The 20,655-nt window shown below is 40.4% G+C and overlaps 1 protein-coding gene across 2 annotated transcripts in view; it reads left to right on the plus strand.

Annotated features, from left to right (window-relative positions):
* Positions 1–20,655, plus strand: part of LOC117480092 (growth factor receptor-bound protein 10-like) — a 67,895-nt gene that overhangs the window by 11,114 nt on the left and 36,126 nt on the right. For both annotated transcript variants that reach the window (XM_034127268.1, XM_034127269.1), the window contains exons 2-3: positions 10,884–11,012; positions 16,474–16,564. In XM_034127268.1, the coding sequence (XP_033983159.1) occupies positions 10,962–11,012; positions 16,474–16,564 (142 nt within the window). In that variant the 5' untranslated portion in view covers positions 10,884–10,961. The remainder of the gene's footprint in view (positions 1–10,883; positions 11,013–16,473; positions 16,565–20,655) is intronic.

A 20,655-nucleotide genomic window follows, 5' to 3' on the forward strand; every position in this document is an offset into this window, starting at 1 on the left:
CCATGCCTCAAGCTGCCATTCTTGACTTGAATGGCATTTCTTTTGGATCAAGACTAATAAACATATCGGTACCACTTTACAATAAGACTACCCTTATAAAGGATTCATAAAGGGTTTATAATTAGGTCATGAATTAGGTTGTAAACACTTTATTAATCATTAAGAACCATTTATAAACCAGTTCTAACATAGTTTTCATACGTCAACACAAGCTCAGATGACTAAGCCTTATATTGGCTACTTAGCGAGAATCAACTCTGTGAACAACAGATACCAAGGATGCTGGCTGATGAAGAAGACGAAGTAAGCTAGGTAGCCAATATAAAGCTTAGCAGTACAGATAAATGTGGGCTCACTATTTGGCAAGCAACCGGTCACAGTTGCCCTGTTTATCTCATGTCTTATAAAAGCTTATTCATGATTGATAAAGTGTTCACAACCTAATTAATAGATGAATTACAAACTATTCGTAAACCCTTTATAAGGGTAGTCTTATTGTAAAGTGGTACCAACATATCTTATAAAAAAGCAAAGCTTCTCTGTAATCAAATCTGTAGGGTTTGCACAAATGTTCCTTGTTAGATGGGGCAGAGGGGTTTTACAGAACACAAGGGACCAGGGAGTGATCAGCCTCCCTACAGGAGCTGGCCATAATCGTTGGAAGTCCTGCAGGAGCACTATGAGATAGAAAAAACAGACCTGTGCGGACCTCTGCCCCAGGGTGTAGAAGATAAAACACTTTGGTTCCTGACACGGCCTGACCCCTAGAAGCATAAAAAAATGCCCTTGTGACCTTATGATACTTAAGTAGGAAGCTTACAATCAGTGTGTGTTATGTATGCACAGACACAGTCACCAGTTCTGCCATATGTTCCTCACTTTTGTTTCAACACCACGCACCATATCCCTGGCTGGCTCACAAATCAATCTATTCGAGGTCTTGCTATATTGCACATGTTATACCGAGTGCCCTATATGGAAGGAATGTGCTCTCTGCATTCCAAAGATGACTGAGCAGAGCTGAACAGCCCGGTGTTAAGCTATGTCCAGTCCAATCAGCTGAAGGCAAGTTGACTGGGATGAACACATTTTACAAATATATACAGAGGGAATATAGTTGACACAGCTGCACAGATGAGATGTACAGATGCTGCCATTCAGCACTGTTGAGTTTGGGTTTGAGGCTACATTTATAAAATAGGATCACTTTATTCCAAAATGTAAAGAGTTTTTTGCCGAGTTTCTTTTACAGATTTGATCTGTTTAATTGAAAATCAAATCATGAATTGTCTGAATTAACAATGACTATATGCACGTACATGCACAACATATTTAGGTTTTTACCTTTAATCCAAAAAAAGACATTATTTCTGCATGTAAACACTGAACAATAAATGCCTCATCACTCTGACTATTTTTGGCCAGAAGGCTCCGGCCGGAGACACATGATACCCGTATCCATATCAGTAAGTCCACATTAGTGGTAGGAAATGCTTCTGCAAATCTTACCGTGCATGCGTACTTAGTGAGAATGCATGCTGTACATTGGAAACCCTATTTGGTTGAGTTGAAAGTCTTCTAATCCAACAAGTTACACAATAAAGACACGGTAATCCAGCTTTTCTATTGTTCCAAATAGATACTCTAGTAATAGCTTTGGCGAAGGCAGAATGGCTATCATGAATCTACATAATCCTTCAATACCTAAGCCACAAGGCATGATTTTATTCAGTAACACTGAAGTTGATTGAAGGTTTAAAGGTCCCATCATATGCTTTTCCGGTTATTACCCGTCCCCTTGTGTGTTATGTAGCTTTTTCTGCATGTAAACGGTCTGCAAAGTCACAAACCCTCAAAGTACACCCTGTAGCGAGTACAACTCTAACACAGAAAATACCTGTCTATGCTGCCCCAGAACGCCTCGTTGGAGATTTTTCTTTTTCCATTTTTTTCTTCCTGAGTATGGTGACGTAACCATGTCCAAATGGACCAATCCGTGGAGCTCCTCACACACACACACTCACTCAGCCTTATCTTTTCTCAGCCGCGGCTCCGTGGATCTCCACTCACAGTTCGCCACACACTCACGTGTGTGTGCTCAGGCTGAGTTCCGCTGTGTCTCACTGTCTCGCAGACCCCACGCAGCAACCAGGAAACGACACCAGTAATACAGCTCACACTGTCCGCTCCTCGAGCCTCAAAGGGCGGGGCAGCGAGCCCCGCAACGTCCCGCCAACACGGCACCCAGACCCCACGCAGCATTCTCATCTGTTTCTCATTACTGGTGTCCTTTTCTGGTTGCTAACAAACGCCATTGTAACACATAAACACACATCAGAGCACAGTGGGCTCTTAAGGCCCTGACACACCAGGCCGTCTTCGGTTGTCTGGCGACAACGCGTTCCTTGTCGCCCAAAGTCAATTTGGTGTGTCCCGAACCCTCGGCCGTGACACGCCTTATTTGGCCTTTCACGGTCGACACAAAATACGGACACAAGCTATCGGGCCAAGAAACCACTCTGATCAGCTGTTCAGCTAGCAAATGAGAAGCGAAACGGAAGTGAGGGACGTAAACAAACAATTTAAAAAGGCACAGGACAGCAGCTAAACCCCAGCAGGTGATACTTAAAGACATCAAACATAGCCCTTAAATGTCCTCTCTTACCTCCCACACATAGCAGGGACATCTCTGATATCGGCGGGAGCGTCCCCGGCTGTCCTCTGCTGAGAGCTCCGTGATTTGTTTGGTCAAGTCCGGTTTTTCATCTCATCGGTTTATTTGTCAGTATAAAGTTGCAGGATTAGTCTCAAGTACCTCAACATTGTCCTTAAGTACAGTGTCTAAGTAAATGAGATACTGTCTACTGCTGTTCATTTACCTATTGTGAGTCGCCTCGAATAAAAGCATCACATGGAAATGTAAATTTAGCAAGAAGTGGCCATTATTACATTACTACATTGCTGACTCAATAAACTACACACCCACCAGAACACTGCGATCATCAGATGCAGGTCTATTAACTGTGATTTTATAGTATGTCTGCACTTTATGTGCTCATTTCATCATTCATGTATTTTTATATTCTAAAACATGTTTTCGATGGACGAGAGTGAAAATGGAACGCACACGCTATTTGCTGTTTGTTTATATCGCAGTCTGTTCTTCTTCTCTGTCTTCCGGTTGTTGCCTATTTTGAATGACGAATACACACTACCGCCACCTGCTGGTAAGGAGAGTTATTGCCACTCACGCATGCACAGTTCGTACGTGCTCGGCTGAAGTCTTTGCGGTGTGTTCCAGTGCGACACATGGTCAAGGAGAACTCGTCGATGGAACTGTCGGTGTCGGCGAGTTCTCTGGTGACTGCCTGGTGTGTCAGGGCCTTCAGGGAGGAGGGGGCAGGAGCTCCAACAAGTCATTTAGGACAGAGAGTGAGTACACATACTATACAGAGATGCTGTATGAGAAAACCAATGTGATTTTGGAACATTGAACAATGTAAATCTATTCTAGTAGACCTCAACAATGGAATTATGATCAGTAGAAATGGCCATGACATGGGACCTTTAAATCTGACAACCTTTTCTTCATAATCATACTTACTTGTACACTAAGCAATTGAATGTCTCTGGATGCCCGCTAGGGCTGTGCAATTAATCGTATTTTAATCTCAATTACAATTTTGGCTTGCAACGATTACGAAAACAGCGTAATCAAAATAAAACTATTATTTTGCTGCATTCCCTTTCGCAATGATACTCTCAATTTGTCTTGCGTTATACATCCTGCCCGCGCGTGCGCTTTTGCCCCTCCCTAAAAGCCCTCTCGGCCAGGTTGTGTTGTGACTTGCAGTCTGTTTAATAAATCCATATAAACACGTTACAAAGGAAGCTTTAGTTGCCGTGTCTTTATTCTCCGGTCAGCTCTAGCCTACAGTCAACTTTTACTAACCTCGTCAAGCTGGAGCGTCTTAGCTCGCTATTTCCGGTTTCCGGATAAGGGGTTACCAAAATAAGAGCACTGCGGGTAGCAGTATAATTAAACATTACAGGTTGTGAGTGACATTAGTTATCATATTTATACATGTTTAGGCGGTTGTGGAAGTGCGCTCCAAAATATTTGTTGATCTTTATTGGTATTTATTATTTTGATATTATTTATTTAAATGTAGATATAAATGTATAATTTATAATTGTATTGGTTTTTCAGTTGAATTATACCTAAAGTTCAGGGTAATCAACTGTTAAAAACATACTGTTCGAATTTTAATTTTAATTTTTTTTAAAGTTCTATAAATGGATGTTTTCAAAGTCAATGAATAATCATATTTAATAATCGTGATATCAATATTGGCCAAAATAATCTTGATTATGATTTTTGCCATAATCGAGCAGCCCTAATGCCCGCTATAAATAACTCTCACTATTTAGAATGTTTTCCCATTTAGGAAAGGACATATATATATATATATATATATAGTTCAGACGCCTCACAGAAATGTATGAGGTTGGCAGTCACTGTCACTAGACGGCTGACAAGTAAACAGAGGGGTAAAGAGAGAGACAGGCAGACAGACGGAAATGCTATCCGAAACAGAGAGACAGGTTGACAGTTGAGACAGACAAACCACACCAACAGGCAGGCAGACGGGTCAAAAAATCTAACTGACTCCTAAGTTTACAACACATGTTTGGACGTGCAACTCAGAAGACACCTTTTATTTCAAGTTTGACCTACATAAAGTACCTGAGGTTAAAAGTTTAATATTTCCATTTCCACTCTAGGTATTTTTATTGGACTCCTTGGAAAGGCTCACGGAATGGAACCTAATAACCTTTTATTAAATCTAGGAGGAAGTTGTAGTCTAAATATGTAGTGCCTCAATTAAAAACCATTTTGAAAGCTTTTTATGTTGTTACTTTTGCTTTGCCATCCCTTATCCCTTTATGGATAATTTGTTCTGTTTACAGTACCCTCATGATATTTGTTGCAAACAGAGGCCTGCAGCCTGTAAAGTCCTCCTATAATCCATCTTTGGTCTGGTGAGCCGGTCAGCCAATGATCCACCACCATTTTTCAGGGAAATGTTTCTACGGTTTCAATTAGGCTTTACTTTAAATAGCCCAGGGTTCTGTTGATCCCAGGCCTCGCCTTTGGCTTCCCTGCAGGGCTTATCACCCTGGGATGTTAAAGCTGGACCCTTGAGATGTAAGCCTATGTCAGCACATTAACCCCTAGACTGACTAAGCATGCTGGCCCACAAAAACAGCTGCTCCACTTTGTGATACACTTGTTGGTTATAGTTTCAGAACTCAGCAAAAATGTGGCGTGGGCAAAGGCTATTTTTCTTCTCCCACGTAAGTTTAGCTTCACCTCCATAGTGACTCATCCTCTTTACGTTGTGACAACCATTACAGCATGTACCACTTAGAGGTCAAGGTGTGTCATTCTCCTAACTGCAGTAATAGAGTTTCACCACAATTGTGACTTGGTGACATGAGTCGCGTTCACACCAAGTACTTTGCCGTACTTAGTGCCGGCACTTAGTGCCCCGGCACTTATTACCCCAGGGCATTTATTACCCCAGGGCATTTAGTACAGATCGCGTTCACACCGGAATAAGTTCCCTGAGGGAAGATTACGCAAATGAGCCGCTGACGTCACTTCGTCTTCTTCTGCTTTGGGTATACTGGCAGGCCGCAAACAACTTCACGGTGTATACTGCCACCCGGAGTCCCCGGCCGGAAGTCCCCAGAGTTGGGGACTGGCTTCAGTAAAAGCTGCTGGGACTCCCAGCAGCTTTTACTGAAGCCTTCCGAGTAAATCGCCAGAACGCCGACACCTCCTCATCTCCACCACTCCCATGTTTTATTTTGTGTTGCCATAAGTTAGTCTCTCTGCGTTTGTGCGCTGGGCGAATGCTAATGCTAATAATGCTAATGCCAGGATAATAAAATGGCGGCTCTACGAAACATTTCAGAGTTTTACGGGGCGTGGTTTGCAATTCGCCCAGCCAATCAGAACTGGGGCACTTTTTTCCCCCAGGAAAGTACCATCTCTCAGCAGGCACAAAAAATGGGGGTAAAAGTTCCCGGCTTGAAGTACTCTTTTTGGTGTGAACGCAACATAAGGGTTACTAACGGAACTAAACGCGAAAAGTACGGGGAAAAGTACTCCGGTGTGAACGCGGCTATGGTCGCCTACTTTTTTTATCTGTACTTGTGTCTTACAAGTTCACATGTGCACTCCCCCTGTTACAGTTTAATGAAACTTTTTAGTAGAGAAAATAACTGAATAATTGTCTTAGTGTTTATGGCTTATTGGCTCAGCGGCGATGTCGTATAACATTGCATGTTCTAGCTCATTAAGTACAAATCTCATACACGTCACATTGGTGCGGGCTCTTTTCTAAAGCATAAGTGTTTGTTTGAATGATCTATTATTTTGCAGCGGAAAATAAAATGCCAATCCATCACTAGTTAACAATTGTGTAGTGTGTGTGTTTTGTAGATGCACATTATCAGATTTGAAAGTTGGAGGCAACGTTTTTCAAAAAGTTTCCATGTTTCTTTCAGATTTCTTATCTTATAGATACATATATTTCCAGGTAATGATTTAAAACCTTTTTTTTTATTGTATGAATTGAGTAGAACACCATATGTGAAGAATATTTGCTGTAAAGTCTCAAGCAGGATAGTGCTGAAAAGGATTTATGATTCATGATTAGGGATGGGTACCGAGCCCCGGTATTAAACGGGCCCCGGGGCTGAATTATTAAAGACCGTGGTACCGTTAAGCTCCGACGTTATCGGTCTTTTTATCGGTACTGGAGACATCTAAAAAATATATCATGTGTATTATTGCTACACAAACATTATATTGCAGTTTTAGTGTCGCCAACTCCGTTTCTAATACGCAAAAAGACTGCAAAATGCGTCATTTTTAGTATTTTCGATCTCTCCAATCCAGACGAGAGATCTCTCTCCCCCGCCTGCTTGCGAGGGGGCGGGGCAGTTTACACACACGCAGCTGCTACATGCAGCAACACACACACACGGAGGAGATGGCGGAGAGAACGCGCTCCGAGGTGTGGTTAAACTTTACCCGTCTCGCTCGTTGCCTAAAGTGCAATAAGAGTTTAGCATGTCAGGGCGGTAACACGAGCAATTTGTCTAAACATCTTGCAAAAGTGCACCACGTTCAGACGGAGAAATGCACCGGGTTCGACTGTCTCTCTAGTAGCTCTGTAGCCCCATCCACGAGTAACGTTTCCACGTCAGGTGTTATGTATGCTAGCAGCAACACACGGAGCTAACTCAATGATTCAAACATGGGTTAATGATTACAGGGAACTGAGTTATTTAGTTTGTTAAAGTTTCAGCCATTCTGTTCACAGTTCTGTCATCAGATTATTTAATATGATTTGTTAAAACGTTGTTGTTTCTGTTGATGTGAAATATTATGTATTTCATTTAAATAAAAAGCAATGTTAGTTTTGTTCACAATTTGTTAATTTTCATTTAATCGTTTATTTGAATAGGGACAATGCACATTAATGAACACTTTAGACAAATAATGCTTCAAGTAGGGTGACCAGGTGCCAGAAAGCCACAAGTGGGACAGAGAGTATGTTTGTGTGGGACAATGTGGGACATGTAAATGTAATGTTGACGCATGAACTGTCAACGGGGGGGTACACTGTGGACCTCTGTCGCCTGTCAGCGCAACTTACATAATGCCGTTTAAAACATATCATAATGGGCGGTGCCGGCCGTCAGCGAACCGAGCCGGCCTTTCTCCGCAGAAAAGCGTTTTGGCCAATCAAAATGAAATATGCGGGACATCGTCTCAATTTGCGGGACGCACCAAAAGTCGTGAAAATGCTGTGCAGTCCCGCGCAAAGCGGGACATCTGGTCACCCTAGCTTCAAGTGTAAATATGCCGGATTTTAGCTTTGAGCTAATTTCCATCCGTCGTCCCTGACATACAACATATAGTTAGTTTACCTCATTTTTCTCTCCAAAAGAACCGATAAGAGTACCGTTAAAAGACCGGACCGATAAGCGGTATCGATAAAAGTAGTAGTACCGTTAAAACCTTAACGATACCCATCCCTATTCATGATGGGCATTCTTAAGGCTTTTGTGTTTGAAGCTGGTTTGAAGTCCACCAGCTAAACGTTTTTCCTCATGGAAGTTTGAGCAAAAATCACTTTAATTAATCCAGATGCAGTCACCTCACCGCTGGGTACAGCTGCCATACCCCCAAGTCCTCCTTTCTAGTCTTTCTAGTGCGGCGACACTGTCCGGATAATTGCACTGTCAAGGTCAGAGATGCTTAAGTTTCAGTACACTGTTGAAGTGGAAGAAATCGAATCAAAGGGCTCTCAGAGGGTCTAATCCTCACAATGGAATGGCTTTGATTGTGACCAGGAGCAATTAAGCATAGGTGCGTGTGTGTTTGGTCAATATATCAGTCACTGAGAGTCACTTTGGCACTTATGAGCACTTTGAAACTTGCAAGGTATTTTAATTCTTTGTGTAATGCCTGAGATTTTCCCATGTTTTATCACGAACAGATAAAGAGAAATGTAAACCACTAATGTTGAAAGGACATATTTCTTTTATTTCAGTGGTATTAAATGTTTACAATTTAATCCTCCTGAATTGAGAGTAGCAATTTTGATAAGGATTAAAGCTTTGGAGAGGCGCGACCATTATGTTTAACTTCTAATGCAGGTCATTGAAGTCTGCTGTTGTCCTTTTTGCGCAACCTCTTGACTCCTGAATATAATAAACATGAAGTTCAGCCACATCTAGGCCGCCGGTGTGTGTGGCGCCTAATGAGGGGCTGCTCGGAGAGTTTAGGCGGATGTTAATTTGTTTTGTTTTTGTTGTAAACTGTGTGTCTGTAAATAATGTGTAAATGACGAGCTGTCCTTGCATGCCAGCCGGACAGGCCACACACATGGACTGACACAATAAGACACACACACACACACACACACACACACACACACACACACACACACACACACACACACGCACACACACACACACACTTGTTTGAAGCAAGCCCTTTTAGTGGTCCCAGTAATCGTGGTGCCAAGTTCTTTGTTTAGAATGCATTCATGGTTTGATCATTAGTTGCAAGACATATTTTGGGCATTCAAAAAACGTCTACATTTTTATTTTTGATCTCATCAGCTGACAACATTTCAGGATAACAACTGCTGAATTGTTGGTCAGATAGTAGGCATGGTTTGAACATCTCTCATGTGCCCTTTTTCAATTTTGATAAATCACATTAAGCGTAACTCGAACATTAAAGTCAATGCTGTCATGTTTAGTTTGATTTAAAAGGATGGTTCATTGTATTGCCTGTTTATTTTCTCACATTCAATTATTCAGAAGGTTTTGCAGTTTAACAGTTTTTCCAGTGTACATTGTGGTACTTTACTCTTCCGGGGGTAGGGTGGTCCAATCATTGTACATTGACAGGCCGGTCAAAGACGGCAACACACACAACTCTGTAAAGCTTCTCAAAGGCCCTGAAAATCCTAAAAATAGTGCTTTTACACACCCACGTAAAGGCTCACATGCAAAGCATATGTAAACGTCCATATACACACAAACATATTCCAACACAGTACATTTACGCAGCACATGTGCAGGCAGAAATGCACAGGCAGAAATGCACACACATATACACACACACTCTGAGGCCACACGGGCAGCCGCCACCACCACTAATGCAAACATGGGATAAAATTAGCTGTCTTTAAAATGGCTAGTCATATTTTTAAAACACCAACACAGGTTCATGAACTGCTGCATAAAAGACTATCATAGTTGCAAGCCCAAGCTGCTCGGCTTCAAATAACCCTGGGATCTAACTTAAGACCTGGAGAGGTGCCTGCAGGGTATTTCTGGGTCCACATTTACAGGTGTTTATTCAGTGGCAGCAGTGCCAAGAGGTTAATAGGATACCCACTTTAAGAAGTTCAAATAGACTAAAGTCCATGTTGTTGCATTTGGGTTTATTTGACCCAAGGAAGTCCGTGAGGGAGGCTTCATAGAGCAGAAGAACGCCTTTAAAGTCCCTTGAGGTGCCACTTCTATCGCAGCTATTTTAATTTACAAACGCCAAGCCATCAAAGTATGGTGAGATAAGCCGGTCGGGTCTGAGACTGTGGAATGATTAACAAAACCCAAAACATCAGAACTCTCATTGAGTTAAGCATCTCTTGTTCCATTATTCATAATCGAGCATTGCAGAAGATGCCAGACTTCTTCATATTTACTCTAAAAATACTGTTGTAAAATGTAATCAAGCACATTAACTCAAGTACTGTTCTTGGATAACATTTTGAGGTACTGTCTGTGCTGCAATGATGTTTAATCTCAATGAGACTTATCCTGGTAAAATAAAGGAAAACAAAGAAAAGAAAAAGGGTAGTGCAACTCCACTACATGCACTTTACTGATTTGATTGGTGCAAATCTAGTGACCAAAAATGTAACTTTCTTTAGTTCCTTTACAAAATGTTTGATCATGTTGCAAAGCATGTTTTTTCAGATGTCTGTTACAATCTGTTCCTTCTTTGGACAAAGGGAGGTACAACTATCAGTGTTGACGTTGATTTTGAATGAAAGTTATTGATTTTGCTCACAATTCAAAATGTAAAGCCAACCGCTGTTCCTCCCTTGTTGCTCATTCATATTGTTTACTGTGGGTTAAGAAGTGCTCTGTGCTATATTTGTCTCCACAGAACTTAAACTAAATGTTCCTCCCCTTCCTTCATCCTTTCTCAGTTGAACCTTCTCACTTTCCTGTGTAGTTTTATACTAACCTCCATTTTGTCTGCTCTTCTTCCTCTACAGATTCATCTTCTCTGTTCATCTTGTATCGAAACTGATCCAGCCAAGCAAATTGTACAAAAGAGCTGAGAAACACTAAACATGGCTGTGGCCGGATGTCCGGATTATTTCCTGCATCATCCAAATTATCAGGTAAATGGAACCTTCCTATGTAGGAAGAATGTATATGCTGCTTTAACAGCTCAATTTGTAGAGATGAAATGTTGCCATTGTAGTCTAGACACCCTAGACTAAAGTTTGAAGCCAGGCGTTGATGTCAGTATCAAGTGTGAAGCCAGATTTGGATTAGAAATAGTGCCATTGTCTGCATAAATTGCATTGCATTGGATCGTGTCACTGCGTCGGATGTTGGACTTGTTTATCGCCAGGGCATGGCGAACATAACTCATAAATTAGACTTCTTGGAATTTTTTAGTTGGATGAGTTTATGAAATTGGACCTCTATCCCTCTACAAACCAGGCACTCTATTATTCAGCATGGGAAACTAATAATAAACCAGCCAAGAAGTACTCAAGGTTCTGTAGATTTGCTTCCAAGAATTCTAGGAAACGGTGAGGGTGGGTGTGAATCAGGTCACTGCGGTACTTTCCAGCAGTCGGCCCTTACCAAATTCTGCCTCTCCCGGTCTCTTTTGATGATGCTCTTAATAGTCTATTTGGATTACTTGTTAGAGAGAGGGAAATAAAAGAATGGCCTTTGGTTACAGTTTGTCCTTTTAGTCTAGTCAAGACTAAAGAGAGAGTTGGTGAATGGCAGTGATATGGTCATAACATTCCACCACTGTGAACACATAGAGTTCACAAAGAGCTGCAGGGGGACGGGCTATAAAAGAGTGTTGGTCCAACAGAGGTACAAAAGCATCTTGTGGCTGACAAGCCCCCAGGTAACAGCTGCTCTCTTTTTCTATGGTCGGCCCATGTGCTTGTACCCATACACACAGAGACACATACACTAGGGTCTTTTGTACTCAAGGGTATTTCATGTGTTCTCGCAGTGGAAATCATATTTCATGTTCCTTGAGTACGTTTTCAAAAGCTCTTATTATATTGGAATGGAAAATGAGCAATGAATACAAAAACATTCATAGAAAGGCCAACAGTTTTATATTTCTATCCTGGGTTTGTGTTGATTGACTGTAGCTCACATGATTGAAAAAGCAAAGCAATTACAGGAACCCAACCTCAACCAAATATAATGACAAGGCAATCATGATAATCAACAGCACTTGTTATGAACATTTGTTAGCTTCACAGTGATCGAGAGAGAAAGAGCAGGGAAAGGATGGGCTGAGCAAATCAATGCAGATTTATAAAAATGTGTAGCATCCTTTTCAATTGTAAAGCAAATAAACAAATCAATCAATGTTGATCCTTGGTCCTGTCACAAATGAATTGACCATGGGACTATTGTCCAGGCATGTGAATTGGGAGTTGTGCTAATTTGTTATCTTAAATACAGAACTTTTGCGTTCATTAGGAAGATATGCTTCTACATGACCAAATGTTGGCTCATTGTCAGAAATAAGTCCTCTGGGACCAAATTCTATCGCTTCAGCCTCACTAGCTGAATTTGAGGTGCAGATCGTTTTTGTCTTTTAATCAAATATTTTCTTAGGTTGAATTTTCACCAACAATGGTAGGGCAGTCTAAACTGTTTTAATCCTGATGTGCTGATGTATTACTTAGCAAGGGTACACTCAACTGGAATATTGGTTTTAATTTAGTGTTAGGGGTAGGATTTTCACGGAAGCCTCCGTAGAGCAAAGGGCTTCCAAACATTTGTATTAGGGCAGTAGCACTATTAGCCTAATCAAGCTAGTCTGTTGTCTGCAGGTCATCTGGGCAACAGCTTTATATATGACCTTTGACCTCAGAGCTAGAGGACAGAGAGTTCAGTCTGCTACACTCTCTTGGATCTCCACAGCTTAGAGAGACAGAAACCAAAAATCCATATAAGTCAGGTACCTAACCCAACAAAAAGACAAGTTCTGAGTTGAAGCTGAAGTTATACCCCCTGTGATGAATCATCATACATATAGTATCCAAACACTGCCTTAAAAGCTATACAATGTGATTGCAGCGAGGAATCATTTAGTTCTTACAGGTTTTTGAATTTAGCAACTGAGGCTACAGTCAGTGTGCAATGTACATAATCTAGTTTGCACACACACACACACACACACTGAATGATAGCTGTTAAAATAACTAAACTTCCATAAATACATGCTATGCTGTATATACATGTAAAACAAATCTGGGCCCTCATCTTTAGTAAAACTTGAGTGGATTAAACAGTCAAATGCTGTGTAAGCAGAGCTCAAGGAATCTCTGTTTACCTATAATATAATTGTCATGGATAGTTGTATGCCCTCTAGTGTACTAGGCACACAATTCCATTTGTTTTGCTTAAGCTTTTGCAATGTTTATATTTCACTGCTCTGTCTGTGGGTAATTTCAGTCGTGTGTCAGTGTAGATTTGGTCTTGAGGCTTTAGTTATTGAGTTGACTTTGCAGCTTCTACTCAGTCCGTCAACACATTTAGTTTAATGTAATGCATTATGATACTATTAAATCATTTTTAGGCAAATGTATGTCTCAATTTCTTGCTGGCTACAGTGGCTAGGCAGGATCACCAGATTAAGAATGATATATTCCACAGGGATGATTTGATACACACTGGTAGATGCTTCAATGTTTAATGTTTATTAATTTAGGGATAAGGGATGCTTTACTGGATATTTTTTTATTAAAAGAAAATATGATTTTTTTTATCCGCCAATGTTATGTAAATAAATGTCAAAGCCCAGCTTGTCAGCAGCTCAGCTGTGCTCTGACAGCAGCTGAGTCCCACTGTATAAACACACAGATAAACGAAGCACTAGAGCAGACATTAGTGTGACCTCCTGATCCCATTCTGGTTAATTATGTAAGAAGGGATTTCCACTTGCTGTGTAGTGTTCATGAAGGTGTTACCAGGACTGTATACAGACATTTCTGTCAGCAAAAAATGTCTGCTAGAAGGTTGAGTAAGATTTCCAAAAAGTTAGTTCTGGGTTAAGCGAACTATAATGGACATTTCATGCCATTTTTTAAATGTTCTTATGAATCCAGTCCACTCTCAGCTGGTCTTTCTTAGCTAAAAGGCTGTCAGTAAGCCCAAGTGCTGATCTATATTCAATAGCCGGTCATTACATTTAACCTCAGTCTGACCTCTTTTAAAGACGGAGCTTGACATGCGTCTCAGTCTTTTCCTTTTAGTTTGAGCCCCGATCTCTGGACCTTTGTGTCTGTCCTGCTTTCAGTGACTTAACCTTGTCTCTGGCCCTCCACTGACCCCTTTTTAAAAGCTAAACCCTCGACCCCTAATTTGAAGTTCCTTTCAACTTCATCAATATGAAAGGGCCCTTATATGCTACTTGTCAAAACTTGGCCTACCCTGAGTCCTATTTTGACCCCTCTCTAAGAACTTAAGCAACATGTGTGTGTGTGCATATAAGTGTATGAGAAAAAAAGTAAAAACAAGTATAAAAGATGAAGCCCATCTGGGTTTTTCATTCAGCACACAATAAAAGAAGAAATGTTGACTTTTTTTTCCCTCAGTCTTTGTTGTCTCAACATTATAAGCTTTAGTAAACCCTTAGTCAAACGCAAACGCAGAGTTAGCCAATGGCATGGCTGAGAATTATGCTAAATGGTCGGTATTTATGGGATTAAACCCCCAAGTTAAAGTTTTGTCAATTGTCCATAGTCGCATCAAAGGCTGTCTGGGATTTGGGACTTTTGTTGGTAAGATCCACAAAAGAGATCAAGTTGTGCTTTAAAGATCCTTTAGTTCTTTAGTGCATGTGTGTTAACTCATTTACTCTCAGACATGCAAAATAGCCTCAAGACCGGTATATGGTCTGAAAGAATCCCTACGTTTTTGCTCAGTGGAGCTGAACCATGACCATCCTGTCCTGAACACACACACACACACACACACACACACACACACACACACACACACACACACACACACACACACACACACACACACACACACACACACATACACACATACACACACACACACACACACACACACACAATCACACAATCACACACACAATCACACATACATACACACATACATACACACTAACGGCGTACCATCCCACCACCAAACAGTGTCCCAGTGCTGTTTGTGTGGCTGGGTACTAGGGATCAGTCACAGTCTGGTAGCTGGACCCCCACACAGTATGTGTTGATGATGGGGTTTGCTATTTAATGGGAATACATCGGGTGATGCGGTGGTTATTTTACCTCCCTTTTTTATTTCAAAAGAAGGTTAGTCCCATTGCGCTCCAAAATATATTTTCCTACCCGGCCAAGACGTCTGGAACGCAAGACAATACAAAGACGGAACAATGCAATGTAATGATTGGATGCGGTTGGGTTAGTTGGTATAGCAGAAGGGTTGGGGGGGTGTTGGTGGTCAGAACCATATGCTGACTTTGACCTTCCAGTTATATCCATTTTAGTGTGGACGTAAGCGACAGTGTATGCAGCAGAGAGGAACACTTATAACTTTTTCTTCACTGGCAAATCATGGATTCTTTATTTTGTAAACTATTTGATTTGAAGAATTGAGTCATCAGAGTGGAATTCTACCTCAAGATTTACTCTCACAGTGAGTGAAATCCCTACAAAATGCTCATTAAGTCTTGTTTGTAAAGGTCATTTCCATGTTACAGATGATTTAGAAAAAGTGTTTTAAATGAGCACTATAACGTTATTTTTGTTGACAAATTTGAGCTTGAAATTCTTTAGGTAGCCTGTAAGGGGGAACACATCTGACAAAATGTATCTAAAACCTTTGAAATTCAATTAAAAGTACCTGTTTTTTTACGGTGCTTTAGGTTGGTTTTATAGTTTACGATACTCTGTGTCATTTTCTTACAGTGATTGGAAATATGATATGATAATATGAGTAAGAAAGGTCAAACGAGGACATTGTCTTTAAATTGTATCTTAAACTGTGCTCTGATACACACCTGGCAGTGTTTTACACTGTTGGTGGGATGTCGTAGTGTTTTCAAACGGGCACTGTATAAAGAGTATCTTTCTCCTAACCTTTTTGTATTTTTCTGTATTTGATAAAAAAATATCTGTATCTTGTAGCATTATCTCCAAATGGAGAAAAAAGGTATGTAGAAATAATAATAAAAAAAGGTATGATTGGTTAATTAAAAATATAAACATTTGAAGGCAAATACTTCACATTAGATTCAACAAATACTGCGAGCACAGCTTCCTCTCTTTTATGAACACATGTACAACTGCAATGACCTCAGCGGCTATAAGCACTTAGAAAACTCTATACTTGTATTTGTTTTGTCTGCATTTAAAATAGTCCCACATACAATTCTTCAATATGTGACCACTCATTTGGATAACAACTTTTCTATCAAAAAAACAAACAAAGAACCCTGATGTATAGCTTACCGTGCTAAAATGCCATTCCATGGATTTGTTCTTTGTGTTTACCAATGTTGATTGTAATATTTTATTTTGAAATATGACATGTTTTCTTTCTTGCTTCTCTCTCCCACAGCAGGACAATATAGACCGGTCCTCCAATCACCGACAAGCTGACCTCATTGGTCCGAGCTTCCAGCAATCAGCCAGTTCTCCTAACCATCAAGGTTGGTACACCACCTTCCACCAAAAGAAGAAGAAGTGTGTGTGTGTGTGTGTGGGTGTGGGTGTGGGTGGGGTGTGTGTGTGCTGATGCTTGCACATTAAACCCATCCATTATTCTTGAGTTACATTGGTGTTGTATGACACAGAAAAACATACTTGGTAATGCGCTGACATCAAATTTAATAGATTTGACACAATAGGACTTGTCATATGATATTTCATACTTCTGGGACTTACTGTACATTGACTTGGTGCAACAAAAGCTGTGTAGTCTCCATTTATTTTCATATATAAAGACTACAAAGGTCATCAAAATTACCTGGGATTGTTGTAGTATTACTATGGGTTTGTGTGTGTTTCAGTACAGTGTGGACAGCGGCTTGCTCCTCATTATCTTCCACTGGGCCGGGGGCGGGGGGGTCAAGGGGGATAATATATATTTGGGTCTCTTCCGCTGTAAACATTTCAGCAGTTCAAAGGATGATCTGCATAGACACAGGGTGCCATTATAATTACGCCGTCTATCTAATTGTGCCATACAGGGTTCATCCATGACAATCGGAGCATGAGATTTAAGCACAATATTGGCTCAGCATGGGAGGTAAGGGCGGGGAGTCTGCAAGGACCCAACCAGTGAATTAGAACGCTTGGCGCTGGCATGGGAAATAAATGGAGCAGAAATTACATTGTAATTTTTCAGGATCAGCCGGGATGGAGGGAACTCAAGAGGACCAGAGAGACAGACGAAATAATTTAACCAAGACATTTAGTTTACACTGTCTGAATGATAATTTTTTAGAGGGACTGATGTTTTATTTTTGTTTATTTCCAATAGTTTGTTAGTAGTCAGGAGCTTGATTCATTTGTGCAGACCATTTAGATTTATGTCAGATCTCCTTTCCTGTATTGTTCTTTTTTTATTTATGAAAAAGGTGTCAAATAAGCTACAACTTTTAAGTCTTTTTACCATTTAAGCCTGTTCACAAGCTGTGTTACATATCATCCTCATGGTCTGTATTATTTGTGCAGACATTTTTAATTCAGCCCCAGTTCCTGTAGTGTTATTAGTAGGGTTGTAATCCTTGCTGACATTATTAAATTCAAAACCACTAAACTATGTATTAATTATTAGAAGGCTATTAGAGCTCCCATAAGCTAGAACAGTCATAAACCAATTCATTTTGGAGGGAATAGTATGTTTTTTTTTGGAACATGTCTTCCATTATTTTACATGCTTGTAATTAGATGCTATTGCACAAGTGGCTTTTGTAGCATTTGTAAACCAACATTTGATGTAGACAAATAGAAGTTGCTCTTGCCAACAATGAATCTATTAATTCTGCCATGCACATTATATTTTACTTTGGAGTTTATTATTATTAATTTTATTGTTTTAAGTTGTTCTAATACAAGTTTAATACAGTTTGCCCAAATGCAGTATTCTTTAAATAAATAGAAGAATGACAAAACCACATTTTCCCGGGTCGTGGTGTGACACACACTGCAGTCCTTTCCAGTTACTCACAGATGCGATGTCTCAGCCTTGTACTGTGCAAACGCTGTCTCCTCTCCTCTGTTGTTTTCCTCTTTGCACACGCCAAAGTGACTTCAGTCGTATAGCCAAGTCCATTGTCTATAGGATTATATAACTTGCTCTCTGCCAAAGGCCAATACAATATGAAAATACAAAAAAATTACTTCAAGGACTAGATTTAATAATCACCAACCATCATTGAGTCAACAGTTGGCCCATCCATCTGTTTTCTTATAAGATATGAGAGAAGACAGCAAGTGTTAAGATTGCATATTTTTTCAGAATAAGCAAGACAGTTGGCAGTTAGGAACCTGCTCTTTTCTTAGTTCAGGACATCGTGTGCCCTGGCATAACATGAAGTCTGGAAAAAGACAGCAAAAGACAAGAGAACAAATTAGAAACTGTGAAAAGTTGAGTTGCTCAAATCAAATGTGATCTACTGCTTTTACTTTAGTTATGACTTAACTAGGCATTCGAGTGGCCTGGGGTCCATCATGAGTTTAGTTTAGTGGCAATTGTGAGACATACGTGGAGGTTATTAAGTATTTTTTTATTGGCCAATATCTCAGAATGTTATGTACTAGCTAGGGATGTCCCGATCCGATCACGTGATCGGGGATCGGAGCCGATCACGTGATTTTCACGTGATCGGGGATCGGGAGAAAAAAATCGGGGATCGGAATTTTTTTTTTTTTTTTTTTTTTTTTTTTATAAAATATTTTTATACATTTTATTTAATGTTACAAAACAAAAATGACCATGTTCACGTCTTAAAGTCATCCTGAGGCCTTAGTTTTGGGTTAAAATTACACAACATCATGTATGTGTTGCTTCTTTTGGGCTTGTTTTCATAGACCTGGTTGCTTATTTCTCTCAAATCTGGCAACAGAGTGGGCGCAGTGTCTAATAGTAGCAGTAAGCTAACAAGAGGCTACGTTCAGCTGGTGACTCGGGAGTCGGGACAGAGAAAATGTCAGGAGTTTGGAAGTATTATAAAATTGAAAGCGAAGGCAGTGTAACAGCCAGATGCAATGTTTGCAAGGCGGAGGTTCCGCGTGGTGGAAAGAACAGAGCTACGTTCAACATGACCAATCTAATACAAACACCACCAACAACAACACGACGAGTACACAGCGGCCACTCAGGTAACGGCACTGAAACAACCGACACTTTCAGAGACTTTTAAAAGGAAAGAGAAACTACCCCAGAACAGTGAAAAGGCCAAAAAAATAACAGCCAAGATAGCTGAATTCATCGCGTTGGATGACCAGCCGTTATCTGTTACCTTTTTTTTCCTCTTAATGCATTGCATAAAGATCGGATCGGGAAAAATCGGTATCGGCAGATTGTCAAAATCAAATGATCGGAATCGGATCGGGAGCAAAAAAAGGTGATCGGGACATCCCTAGTACTAGCTAAATATGTCTGAGGTGAGGCAGTTAAATCCTGTTCCACGCTGTAGCAGACCTGCTGATTTTGTGTACGTGCAGTACCGTGACATTCTCACCCGTCTGTTTTTTGGCTTATAACTTTGTTACAATAACAAAAGGAAGAGGAAGCATGGGATATATTTAACCTATAATTAAACTGCTTATAGGTTCTTATGAGAGGAGTGGTTTAAATGTGAGGTATAAATGAACTCAACAATAATGCCTATGATATCGTTTGATGCTTCAAAGTTTTATATCTGGGTATGACTCCCATAGTTCAGTTATGGCCCAAAACTTTGACTTTGACAGTCAATGATTAAACTCATTATTTAAATAGTATGAACAACATGTTGGAAATGTATTACAATTAAGTGTTGAAACTTGAATTTGGATCATTTACCTGACAATACAAGCTAAAAGACGTCATGTTTGGATCATTTACTTGTCAATACAAGCTAAAAGACGTCATGTTTGGATCATTTACCTGACAATACAAGCTAAAGGACGTGTTTCTGTTTTACCGTTTAAACCACTTCGCTTGGCACAAGAGGGTGGAGTGGGTGTTCAGTTTCTTTTCCTCTCTTCCGAATCTTCAGGGGTTTAAATACGGTACGTGCGTGGCTGCCTGCATGCTGCCCGTGTCATCAATCTGTCAGCCTTACCGCCGGGTGAATGACGCAGGCCTTTGTTTGCCTGATTGTGACATACACAGGTGATTATGATCGGACTGATAATGACGCAGCATTCCCACATCCATGAGTGAGTTTAAGGGTTGTTTCTTTGGAAGAAAACAGCTCAGCCAATTCCCATCCAGATGCCAAACTAGGTCATATTTCGGAGGAAACTTATTTTCTCTCACTAGCCTGGGGTTACATGTCTCACCTTGTGTGATTGATGGATGATGAGTACATGTTTTGTTCGACTTTTGCTTTTGATTTGTTTTTATCTAGCATAACCAGATAACAATTGTTAAGTGTTTAATTTTTTTGTTTAGGTTATATGTCTCTGTTCTTTGTTACAAGTGTCTTGCCCTGTCTGTTCTTAACTTGTGTATGGCCACGTATGAACCCTGTGTTCTCTGGTACATAGCTCTTTAGCTCCGCAGGCTAACTATAAGTAGCTGCTCCAG

The sequence above is a fragment of the Trematomus bernacchii genome, unplaced genomic scaffold, assembly GCF_902827165.1.
Source record: "Trematomus bernacchii unplaced genomic scaffold, fTreBer1.1, whole genome shotgun sequence".
NCBI lineage: Eukaryota > Metazoa > Chordata > Actinopteri > Perciformes > Nototheniidae > Trematomus > Trematomus bernacchii.